The sequence below is a fragment of the Acanthochromis polyacanthus genome, chromosome 16 (genome assembly GCF_021347895.1).
Source record: "Acanthochromis polyacanthus isolate Apoly-LR-REF ecotype Palm Island chromosome 16, KAUST_Apoly_ChrSc, whole genome shotgun sequence".
Taxonomy (NCBI): domain Eukaryota; kingdom Metazoa; phylum Chordata; class Actinopteri; family Pomacentridae; genus Acanthochromis; species Acanthochromis polyacanthus.
Window position 1 is genome coordinate 14284880 of NC_067128.1, and position 13102 is coordinate 14297981.

The 13102-nt window shown below is 39.0% G+C and overlaps 1 protein-coding gene across 5 annotated transcripts in view; it reads left to right on the forward strand.

Moving 5' to 3' along the window:
- The window catches only part of col12a1b (collagen, type XII, alpha 1b), a 153979-nt gene that overhangs the window by 50963 nt on the left and 89914 nt on the right, over positions 1 to 13102 (forward strand). For all 5 annotated transcript variants that reach the window (XM_051960986.1, XM_051960984.1, XM_051960981.1 and 2 more), the window contains 5 exons: positions 3527 to 3656; positions 5193 to 5338; positions 7659 to 7788; positions 8456 to 8592; positions 10640 to 10769. In XM_051960986.1, the coding sequence (XP_051816946.1) occupies positions 3527 to 3656; positions 5193 to 5338; positions 7659 to 7788; positions 8456 to 8592; positions 10640 to 10769 (673 nt within the window). The remainder of the gene's footprint in view (positions 1 to 3526; positions 3657 to 5192; positions 5339 to 7658; positions 7789 to 8455; positions 8593 to 10639; positions 10770 to 13102) is intronic.

Genomic DNA, 13102 nt, shown 5'->3' on the forward strand with positions numbered 1-13102 from the left:
CTGGCTTTTATTCAAAGTCCCAGTTTATTTGGCCCTAAGGATGTGAAATCTGGATCCCAGTTGCTTTGATGAGCCTGCATTTAGTTTACACTTAACCTCCTGTCAGTGCCGTCTTTACAAACGGTGCATTGGGCCTTTTCCATCCTTTGTGCTTTTATTGGCTCTTGTCAGATGGAGCCTGTGTGATTATAATGCGGCTCATCTGAAATTTCCACTGGATCCACTTAGTTTAATGTTATAGACCTCACAGTGGGCTCCTCACTGTACGGCTTCTCTCTTCTTACATGTGTTTACATTGGACTGTAAAGCACCTAGGAACACAAGACCATGAGATATATGACATTTACATACTGAATAATTAGAGCAGGTCTTATCTGCTGTGATTTGCAACCAGTGTAAGAAGAGAGTTAATTCCTACATCAAACACTAAGTAATGAGAAGGACCACTGATGAGGCCACGGCAAACAGGAGAAACACACATCAATGTGTGCATTGAATATATATATACATACACACATTAGGACAAAGTAGTCATGTAAATACAGTAAATCGTTCTCAAAAGGTTGTGGCAGTGACTTAAGTGGGTGTTTGTCATTCTTGATTTTTCAAATTTTAAGAAATTATCTGGATAACTTTGAGTAAAATCTACAACCACATTAAAAATCTGGCCAAAAAAAGTAAATAATTCCAATTTGCACAGAAACGCAAATCACAAGTAGGCTCTGAAGCCCGGATTGCAAAATCTTAGAGACGTCTTATGCCCCCCTTTTTTTCTCTACTTTTTTCTCTTTTCATTCCTTTCTTATTCCTCGGGTGACACCAACAGACGAATCCAAACTCCTTGTGTATTGTTTACGTACTTGGCCATTAAAGCTGATTCTGATCAGATCTACTAATGGTTTAAAAATTTCAAACACAGTTAAATTTGCAGACATTTTATTATGTTACTTTCAAAGACCTCTCAAAATTCAAAAGTGATCAAGTGTGCCTCGCTATGTCACTCTTGTTTTCTGTTTCACGTCCCAATTGTCAGTTCTTGGTTGAAAGAATCTTTTTGTCTGAATATGATTATTATTATCATTTGCCACGACACCACCTTTTTCCTGCTGTTCAAATAGTGTGATTGGCTTTAATGCCATTTAAATCAAGTGAATCTGTCATCAAGGAAATTTAAGAGTACACACATTTTAATTTTTATCTTTGGCCTTGAAGAGAACGTCATCTGATCTCAAGTAAAATGTCCAAGTAAAGTTATGAGTAGATCCATCCATTCATCCATCCATCCATCCATCCATCCATCCATCCATCCATCCATTTTTTTTTCACAGTACAAAACATGCTGGTTTTCACTTCACTTCAGAAACTTGACTTTAAAAATATGTGCATTACAATGAAACGCACATCTTCACATTTTTTGATGAAGTCATTTTTAATTTTCAATACAGTTTGAAACCATGTGAAACAACTTGAATTCATCACCAATTTGTAACTCTTTATACAAAGATGAACATTTGTCCTGCTCATGAATCCAACAAGAGATAAGAGAAATGATAACTACCATGACTTGTGAGCCAACAGTTACATGTTTGAGGATTTAAAAGTGGTTTAAAATAGTTGAATATTTTAAAATGCAGCTGCATGCTTTGTGAAATATCTGTTAAAGCGTAAACATATTTAGATGAAACATGCCACTGTTATGGTCATTTTCATCTGAAATGTGAACTTGTGTAAAAAAGAACTGGTTTGTATGACATGGCTTAGTTATTCTGCTTCTTATCCTGCTTTTATTCTCCACAAAGCACATGGCCAGAACTGATCTCTTTTCTCATCCAGTAAATCATATAGAAAATTGGCCACTCAAAATGTTTTTTTTCTTCTGAAAACAATTGAAATATATAAAAAAAACATTTCAACTGGTCTCCAACAGAAATCGGCTTGCTTTGAGAATCTTGATTGTCTGTACCTCCTGATTCAACAAAGATTAACAGCAGTTGCTCCAGCTTGATTTGCATTGGAAACAAGTTGAAGTTAATCAATTACAGACCTAAATAACTTGATAAGGAGATTTTTTTCCAGATCACAAAGCTAAACACTCCACCAGCCTGTGAAGCTACGGCTGCTTCAGGTTTGTTTGCCATTTCTCTGCTGGATTAGATTTTCCCAACAGAATTGCACAGGAATGTGACACCGTGTCGTAGCCAAGTTGTATTTGAGGGCTTTCCTAGCAGCTCATGAACGTACACCTACAGTTTCAGCTGGACAGTAATCACCTTATGTTAAAAATACAAGAGCTGGACAACCACCAAACACTGACTGACAGATCCTGAATAACCATCTGGATCTTTGTCTTATTTAGATATCCAACTGAAATCATCATTAACTGAAAAACTGCTTGTATTAGTGTGTTTGTGTCCATCTTTTGATGTCACCTTATTGTTGTATTGCACAGTTAGTTGAGACATACTGATGCCCAGAAAGGACAATCAGCCAAAGAGAAAAGGCTCATAAGTAACTTAAGAATTCAAATTCAAAAGGACAAAACGTTGTGTTCTGTGGGCAATTTAAGCTCTTCAGATATATAACCAACTTTTTTATCTTTAAAAATCGGAGTGAATTGGAGGCCTCTGTGATGAGTATTTTCACCTGCCATGTGTCCTTTCAGATTGACTTGCTGCAAATTATATTTCATTACAAGCTTTCTGGAACCAAAAATGTTCAGTTCTCTGAGGCTTAGTTTTGAAATTTTGGTAAATGTTTTGACTTTTGATCCTTTTCTTTTGATATGCAGAGAACTGAGACTGCAGTAATTTTATTTTGTGCATTTAGAGGAATTCAGTGGATTTTGCTTTTTTTATGAAGTGTTCTGCTTTTGGAAAATTACTAAAACATTATTCTTCAGACATAACTTGACACTGCTTCCAAATCAATATAGAATATGTAAAAACAAATGATGACTAACAACTAATATTATTAGCAGCACCCAGCTCACCTTATGTGCTTTTGCTACTTAAACAAGTCTAAAGTTAATGTTAGCCTTTGTTATTGTTGTATGTAGCTGTCACATTTCAGAAACATTAACGGGACATTTCAAGATTTGAACATATGACGTGACAACATGCTGTTAATATAAAGTAACAACTCTCTTAGCTTAAATTCTGTGAACAGATCTGGATGTCTGTTTCTGAGTAATGTTTGAGGTGTTCCCTCTTTTGTGAACTCATTTGCATTCTGGTATTTATTTGGTTGGGAAAATATCCATACCTGCACTTGATGCTGTTATTTTCCAATACCTCCTGTACCTACAGGTGGCATTACATTTTCTGAATTCTGGTAGTAAAATGTTAATTATCATGAAATCCCAAAAAGCCATATACAACTGTTGGAAGTCTCTTGGGTTTTCTCATAACATTGATTCTACTGATCTGTCAGTGAGACTTTCTGAGTGCAAGAACTGTGCTAAAATTGTTGTCTGTTTGGATTCAAATTTAAAGTCCACAGAATGAGAAGCAGTATTTTATCGTTTCAGCTGATGGTCGATGGGGCCGTGACCACCGTGGTGCTGGAAAACCTGACCCCTCTGACCGAGTACCTCGTCAATGTTTATGCCTTGGTTGGTGAGGAGACCAGCGAGCCTCTGAAGGGCATCGAGACCACCCGTGAGTACTTCCTCTTTGCTTTCCTCCCCTTGTTTCTCCTCTCTTCTGAACTTCAAACTCACTTCCTCTTTGCCTAATGAGAGAAGCGCTCGGTTTCCACTCTTGGTGGCTTTTTCACAAGACACTGGGTGCTCTTTGGGTCGACAGATGTGATCAAAGAGGACCCACGAAGGCGGATCACATCATCGCTCTGTGGCAATTTACTGTTGTGGGAAAGCTTTCTGTTTCTTCCATATGGCTCGTGAGATAAACAACTTGATTTCTCTGCTCGTTATCCTGTTTCACACACATTGATGGAATCTGTTTACTTGCCTTCATATCTGGTCCAACATCTCTGTTTATGCTACATATATTTAGCATCTGATCTGAGGCAGAGAACAGTTTTACAACAAACATCACTTGGTGCAATGCTGTGATGTGACGTTAGTCTGTAGTGGGTGAAGTGGGAATGACACTGAGTCATAAAGACGACAGTTAAAAAGCTATTTATCAGGGCTGCGGTCTTTCTGTGTATCTTAAATAAACTGATATAAATTAACGACCTGTTAAGTGCATGGCTTTAAATGCTTTTATTCACTCGTTTGCCCTTTAATGTTCACTTTATTTGTTCTTAAATGTGCAACTGATTTTGACAATGAGCTGTTTCCCACTGCCATAAAACAATAAGTGAATGTTCTGTTGTCGTCGATTTGGATGGCAGCCATCAGCCGTTTGATCACTGTGGCTTTATTTACTTTCATTTTTTTAAGCAAACACTCAGTTAGGCCATAATGTTGTTCTGAAACACTCCGCAGACTGTCACTGTGGCTTAAACTTCAAGTCTGTAAAGGCTGGGGGCTGTGGCTTTGAATGGTGGTGTCCTGTACTGATCTGACTTAGTGCTTAACAGTCAAGAGACAGGACTTATTGTGAAAAACCGCACTGTTAAAAAGCGAAAAGTCAAATTTACGGGTGCTTAAAATGGTGCATCCTGTTTCAAAGTTAAAGTCTGTGAATTATTCCATTGGTCTGGTGCCTCCACTGGTGTTATAGATTTCTTTCACTGACACACACACAAGAAGTTTGATTATCAACAAGATTTCCCATCTCTGTCCAACTGTTATTACAGCTAATTTGTAACTTATTTACACAAGTACAGTCTGTAAATGAAAGAGTACACAATCGAAAGCAACTATTCTGCACATCAAAAGCACTAAACATTATGATTCCTTTGGGACATGTTGGGACTTTTGTAAATATGACCTTGCCTGTTTGTATCGTTATCTCTTTACTGTGCCAAAATCTCCTCAATATATTGCATAGAAAAAAAGGATGTTTCAGTTGGACATTTCATCTGAAAAACTCCAGTTGTTACACTCAGTGTTCTTACGATGCTTCATAATATATCAAAGCATTGAATTTCTAATATAAAAACCGGCAAACCCAGATGACTGTTCTACCACCAATATGCGCTAAAGATCTGATAAAACACAGTGGATATACTTAATGTTACACTGAGCTATTCCTCCCTCAGACTGTTTATTCATATCCCTTCAGTACCGCTGGCTGCAGTGAAGAACATGAATGTTTATGATGAGACCACAAGCACCATGAGGGTGAACTGGGAGGCGGCGTCTGGTGCTACAGGCTACATGTTGCTGTACAAACCCATCAACGCCACAGAGGACCAGCTGGAGAGAGAGGTAAAGTGATACATCCATCAAAGATTGTGTAAAGAGGTTGTTTTGTTGACATAGAAGTAGTTCAGAGTTTATAAGATGTTTGCTTAAATACCAGTGATTTAGGTTTATTATGTTTTATGCTCCAAGCAACAGTTTAAAGGCTGTTTTCCCTGCAGGAACTTGCCCATTTAAGGGCAGCCTGAGCCTTAATTGTACATATTCTAACTGCAGGAATTGCCCTTGACATTGGCTAGCCAGTACCTAGATGTACTATGTTTAAGTATCTTTCTTAAACAATTATATATATATATATATGTATATATGTATATATATGTATATATATATATATATATATATATATATATATATATATATATATATATATATATATATATATGTATATATAGAGAGAGAGTTTTATGTCAGATTTTTATATTAGCAGAGGTTGAAGAACGGTTAGCTTAGCTCTGCTCAACAAAACAGATTAAAACTTTAACAAAAACAAAAGCATCAAGTGACCTTAAACATTTTTAATTCATTAAAAATGTAAAAAAAAATATTAATTGAAACAGTAATTGTAGCTAAACTGTCATATTTGCATAACTTTATACAGAAACTTAAAACATTTCACTAAACTAGCTAAAGTGTAACAAACCAACTAATTTAGCTAAAATATTAATCTGAACTATGCTCACCAGTTCACAGGCTGTACGCTCTCAGCTGACACTGGCTTATCGGTTGTCTAGTCCCACTAAATTGCTTTTAGCTTTATGATCGGTTTGCTTTTGGTGGACTCGTCACTGCTAATATTGTGTTGGTTTAAGAACCTGTTAGCTTTGCTTGAAGCAAAGTTCTCTTAGCCATGTGCCCCTTAAGTCAACATCGGTGTGTTAGTAGCTGCAGCTTAGGTTAACTATCATTAGCTGACTGCGCAATTAGCTGGAACTAGCATATTACAACTAAATAGAATACGCGGGGGGACGAGCATTTTGTCCCTTCAAATTAGGTGAGTCTCCATATAAAGGAGTGAAGAAGCTAATGTCTCCACAATGTGAGTAATAAACCACAACACTCAGCATAGGAACACTCACACAAAGAGCCACACAAATCTCACGCACTTCTTAATTTGTGTGCTCAGCATTTCCACATTTATTTTATAAGGGCCGGCTTCTGCTTGCATCACTTTACTGCTTCCAGATGTTGATATGATGAGCACTTCACAGAGCAGGAAGTGGACCTCAGCTGCCCGACTTAGACCAGGCCTACAAAAAGCAGAGCCGTCAGACACGCTGGGTAATGGGAAGGATGAGCTCATGGCCTGAAGTCATCAGGATGATATAAACAGAACAGATGCTATTCAGATGGAGCTGAACACCTCTGTTGTGTTAAATGTGTAATTATACAGCAAGGGAAAATTTAAAGGATGATTTAATTTGCAGCGAGGTGGTCTTTACTGCAAAATACATGAACCCGAAGTTTAAATCAAGACTCTAAAATTAAATGGAGCATCGCAACATAAATCATTTTTCACTAAATACAGAAAAGACCAGTTAAATGACTTATTCATGCTGGTGTTGCAAAGAAGAAAAAACCTATTCAAATCTTTATCAGACTACTCTACTTCGGATAATGAAAGCCAGTAGTGTGTTTTAGGTGTTAACATACTTCTGGGTGTTTACATTTTTTAAAAGTTTTGGAACCTGGCTGCAGTGATGTGCTCCCTTTCTGCTACAGAAATATTAATGAGACTCAACACTGATGTTGGCTAATAAGATTTGGCTCACAGTATGTGCCAGTTTATCTTAAGGGTATTGGATCCACACCAGTGTAGGAATAAACAATTCTTTATGGGCTTTGTGCATGAGGTCATTGTCATGTTGAAACAGGAAAAGGACAACCACGAACTGTTGACACAAATTTGGAAGATCACTGGTATATGTTACTATACTATAGCCAAGGGCCCTAAACAGGGAAAAATATCACTATCTCCAGGCCAAACGTATGTATTCTTCTAGACATATATGCTGTTGGGAGTTTGAGATGAATTGCACCGGATTGAATCTGGTGATGACATTCCATCTTTAGCCTTATGGTGCTTATGCTCAGTTTGTGAAGCTCTTAGTCACATCAGCAGTGTTAGTGTAGTTTTCTTAGGTACTACCAGTGTGTTTGTGTTTTCTAGAGGTCAGCAGGGATGAGAATCAGGCCTGTTCACCAGGTGCTGTGTAAAGAAAACAAACCAAACAAAAGACCATATGTTCTCTCTCCTCTGCTGTCCGACCTCCTCCTGTGCGCCTCTCTTTCCTGTCTGCCTTAACCCTTTTTCTTTACCCCGTTGTAGGTTCGTGTTGCAGGAGATGTAACAAGCACCCAGCTGGTGCAGCTGATACCCAACACAGCGTACTCCATCGCAGTTTACGCCCTGTACGGTGAAACTGCCAGCGAACCTCTGGAGGGAAGAGGAGTCACCTGTACGTAATACAAAACTGAACATGAGCTCTGCAGATGTCTCATTGAGGCTGAAACTATGTGGTCGAATTAAACCTCGATTTACAGGGCTGAAGTTTTACAGGACAACTGAAGTTAGACTGAAGCTTATTTAGCAGTTATTGTGACACTATTTAATTTATAGAAATCTAAATAACACAAATCAACATGTACAACATTTTGCCAAGTGGCCCAGGTGTTCGTAGTACTGAAAAATCAGCTTTAGTCAGTAGTTACATAATTAGTTTCTCTATTTGTCTCCTCTTTGCTCTGTGTGAACTTTTGTCATGTGATCATGTGTAGCTGAGTCACTAATGGCTTCATGGTTACACCGAGAAACGCAGAATCTGGTGCAAAAAGGTTCTTCTAGCGTTTTAAAGAAAGTTTGTTGAATTTTATTGACGGAACAGTATTTCAGAGATGGATTACATCTGCCACATGAGTTTAGATTCTGTTTTGGAGACTTACTAATCCAAAAGAACCTACTGTCTGCACTTCAGGTATTCAGTAAGTTTTGGTCCCACCACGTCAATCACTGTCTTTCAATTCTTCACAGGAATACCAACAATGAAGTTGGCATCAGAAATGTTTTCTTCCTTCTGTCAGGGTGGGTAAAGTTTTAACGGGTGTCCTTTCCATGTACTCCCTCAGTGCCCGTACTTCCTGCAGGCGTCCTGAGAATCACTGATGTGACTCACAGCACCATGAGGCTCAACTGGGACGCTGCACCTGGAGCGGTCCGCAAATACATGATCACCTACAAACCAGAGGAGGGAGACCTGAAAGAGGTAAAGCCTCAGTTTTATCTGTTACCTACTGCACGATTACAGGATTTTACCTGTAAAATCAAATGATGAGTGGTTGTGTAGCCACACCTGTCTCATTAGTCATGAACAAGTACCATATATGGGGTTACTAAAATTAGATAATTGTCCCTGTTTATTTCCACATTCTTGTCGCCAAAGAATTTAGCATTTCAAGTCTAGTAAACACAGATGTGAAACAATTAGTCATAAGATTGATTGGTTGACAGAGAACTAATTTATTAGTTGCCAAGTAAATACCTTAAAGCCAGAACACCCAAAATTCTGTGGTCAGAGGATTTTAGATATGAAGAATTTGTGCTTTTCTCTGTTTAATCATCCTAAACAGACATTTTCCACATTTTGAACAAATCTTTATAGACTGACCAACCGTTGTGGAAAATGACTGTTAATAGGAGACTGAGACATAATTTCTTCCTTCTAACCTTTATGAATAAACATAGATGTAATTTTAGCTAACTGGTTGTTACAGTATTGAAAACTCTACAGAATAATCAGTGCCATATGAATCATGGATATGTCAAGGAAAACTAGATACTATATTCAAAAATTGCAGCTCTGAGCACACACATTTAAAAAGTCATGTGTCATATTTCTGCAGCCTTAAAGCCTCCCACTTGGGCCCATAGAGAATGCTCACCGAAGCCTGATGGCTCCCTGTGCACATTAATGGTCTAAAATAATTTATGGCTCTTGTAGTCTTTCTGAATGTCATTTTAGGGTTCATGCCACAAACAAAGGTCTTTCAAAGTCGGCTTTAAACAATAAAACCTCACTGAGAGCTTCATAAGGGTCAAGTTTTAGTCAGCCGAGATATCTTTGTTCTGGGAAAGTGACAAAAACAAAGACCATGAATTACAGTCGACCTCGGGGCGGAGCAGCAGCTCCACTCTTTTGGCTGATCGTTATGTGAAAAGGAGTCAGCTGGCAGAGGAACGCTGACTCAGGCCTTCAGCCGAGCTCCACTCTGTCCTCATAATTTCTCACTTGGATGTCAGCAGAGGACAAACAGTCTGGGATGAATCGGCAGCCGAAAATGCCGTCAGTGGACACCGGTGAGATGTTTCCAGAAAGTTCTAACAGATGACACGCACCAGCTCATCTCCTCTTAAAGATTACTGCAAAAGGCTTCTTGTTTCTGTAGCAGTAGCACACACATTGAATGTAAGCCTGCTGAGATTTTTGCTCTACTGATGCTTACTTTACTCAGCTATTCTCTGAAATGGAAAACTTGACTGAAGAGATGTGTCTCAGCGTTTTAAACATCAAAGTTTTGCCCTGATTTATCCTGCTATCTGGCATTCTCTGTCCCTTTAAATATTCATCTTTTGCTTTCTTTTCTTCACTTGGTTAGGATCATAATTCCACATATAAAATTGAAGATTATGTTCAAAACCCCCCTAAAACCTCAAACTTTTGAAAGTGCTGATGAAGGCTATGTGGCTATGTGCCAACAAAAGGCCACATGGAATCAAATAAATATATAATTCATCGATCAACTTTGGTTTTTTTTCTGCCAAGTAATATGGTGGTTCAAAGTTTGTTCTTTGCCTTGTAACTGTCAGCCAAACCTTTTTACTTTAGTTGCTGTTGTATACTTGCATATTGATAATATCATCTTCAGCACATGGATTTGCCCCAATGGTAATGGAAAGGTGCTCAAATTTTTGGTCTCTGTGAACTCTTCACTCAGATGGTTATTGTCCAGATTCAAATTTGCTTAATTGTAAATGAGAAACTCTTTAATACAGACAGCGTAGAAATGCAAACACCTGCATCATAGGTCTCTAATGACGCTGTCTGGTTGCTAGAGATTAATGGACACCTGCCAATTTTCACTGGGTTAGGGTTTGGAAAAGTAGCAGTAAGGGGTGGGTTTTTAAGTTATTGTTACATATTTTTGAGTTCCTTTGTGCAGTTGCAATCACATTTGTTGGACTGTTGGCCTTAATGTCAATTTGCACCTTGGGCGTGATTTTTAGTTACTGATGATTCAATCTGACACTTGCAGGCTGAGGTCAACGGAGATGTCACCACCCTGGTGCTGACCAGCCTCATTTCCCAGACTGAGTACGACGTGGCCGTGACCCCGATATACGATGAGGGACCTGGAGCCCCGATGCTCGGAACCGCCATCACAGGTATCAATTTATCGATCATCCAGCATTTTAAGTTTAAAGTAGCTTTATAGCAAAAGAAAGTCAGACCTTTTGTGACCCAGGTCAAAGTAGTGCTTGAAAGTATGTGAAACTTTAGAATTGAAGCTTTGGTAATCTGTAATTACTTAAATCACCACCAGTTTTACACCAAGGTCCTAAAAGTAGATGAAGAGGAAACAGTTAAATATGAAACAACAATTACACTTGGCCATTTGTTTGGTGAAGAAAATGATCCAATGTTGCATATCTGAGAACAGCAAAAATATGTGAACCTCTAAGATCAGCACTGAACTTGAAGGTAAATTAGAGTCAGATATTTTCTGTCAGGTTACAGTCAGGTGAGTTCGCACCATGCTTTATTGAAAGAAAATCTGAGCTTCATGACACATTTGTGGAAATAAATTGTGGCATGAACAAATGAGATTCTTGAGCAAGAGTTTTCAGTTCCATTTGGCAACAGACTATGTGCAAATGGAAGAAATTTAGGATGCCTGTTGGCAGTGGCGTGCACAGATAGATACCAGGTGGTGCTGGAGCACCTGCCCTTTGCCCTCAGCATCAAGCAGGTGCCCTCCGCGTCTCAACTGCGTCACACCTGCAGACGCATGCGACCCGTGCCGTGCCGCGACTCGCCCCTCCCCACTTCATAATGTAAACACAATAGACCAGTGGTCGGCAATTGTCGGCCCACGGGCCAAAACTGGCCCGTCAGGAATAATATCTTTTTAGCCCACCTGCTTAACAAGCCCATGCTACCCATAATAATAATCAGTTAATCGACATAATGTGATGACGATGAACACACAACCAGTGTTATATGGTGAATTGGTACAGCATATGATCAGTATACTATAACTGACTATTTAGTTTGTGTAGGTTTATCATTAGCCTACATTTGGTAGAGGCAACACTTGCTGCGACTTATTTGCTAAATGACTAAAAGAAAAAGTGGCTTTCTGCCTTGTTGTAGCCGAAGGTCAGGAATCAGTCTTAATATTGTCGATCTCTTTTAATTTACCAATCGCAGCATGCCCAGAAGGGAAAAGATCAAGAGAGACAAAGAAAAGGACCTACATGTCATTTCCAATGTTACGGTATAATGTTTCATTGACCCTTTGTGTGTTATTAAGATGTTAAAATAAATGCCGTTACAGTAAATGTGTTCCTGATTTTTTTTCAAATCTTGCACAGTTATATTAAGTCACCTTTTTTTTTTCCACTGAGCACCTGCCCCCCAAAATGTGTGTGCACGCCACTGCTTGTTGGTCTCTCCAAGAGAGTTTGACCAACAGAGGTCCACAAGGTCACAAAGGAACCCATGGTGACTTCTAAGTAGCTAAAAGCCTGTCTCAGACTGGTTTATGTCAATGTTTGAGTCCAGCATAAAGCGATCACTGAACATTACATGGCAGTGCTGGAGGAAGAAAGTCACCGTACACCACAGAACATTGCTGCCTGACGGCAGTTTGCTAAAGATCATGTGGAGAAGCCACAAGGCTACTGGGGATGGATGAGATCAAAATAAGAAGCACTGTGTTCGAAGAAAGAAAAACATGGCATTCCAGAATCAGAACCCTGTCCCATCTGTATAACAGGGTGGTGGTAATATCATGGTTTGGGCCTGTTCTGCTGCATGAGTGCCAGGATGACTTGCCATCATTGATGGAGCAATGAATTCGGAATGATATCAGCCAGTTAGAAAGGAAAATGTCAGGATCTGTCTGTGAATTGAATCTCAGGAGAAAATGAGCCATGCGGCAAGACGACACTAAGTATACAGTACATTTGTTCTACCAAATAATGGAAGAATGTGAAGAAGAATCAAGTTAACATTTTGGAACAGCCGAGCTAAGTCTCGACTCTGATTCATTCGAAGTGTTGTGTAAGAACCTGAAGTGAGCAGATCATGTAAAGAAAAGCACCAACATTAGAGCTGAAGCTGTTCTGTACACAGGAGAAGGCTAAAGTTCCTCCACGCTGATTCGCAAGAAGGAAAAACAGTTAACGAAAATGTTCAGTTACTGCACAAAGTGATTCACGCTTCACATAGCATTACCACTCACTGGTATGTCATATTGAATCGTTTTCCTCAATTAATAGATGACAAAGTGTAATATTTCAGCCTGATCTCACGATATTTCCGTGTCATTTGTTGTGCAAGTCTTGCTGTTGCTACTAGTTATGGCCAAATAAGTTGGAACACACCGATTTGAACCCAAATGCTACAAGAAAGCGCCTTCACGTCATGTTGCCTCGCCTCTCAAACCTCCTCATGAACATCTCCGTCTTCTCTCTGGTTTCTTGCTGTTTGAGCA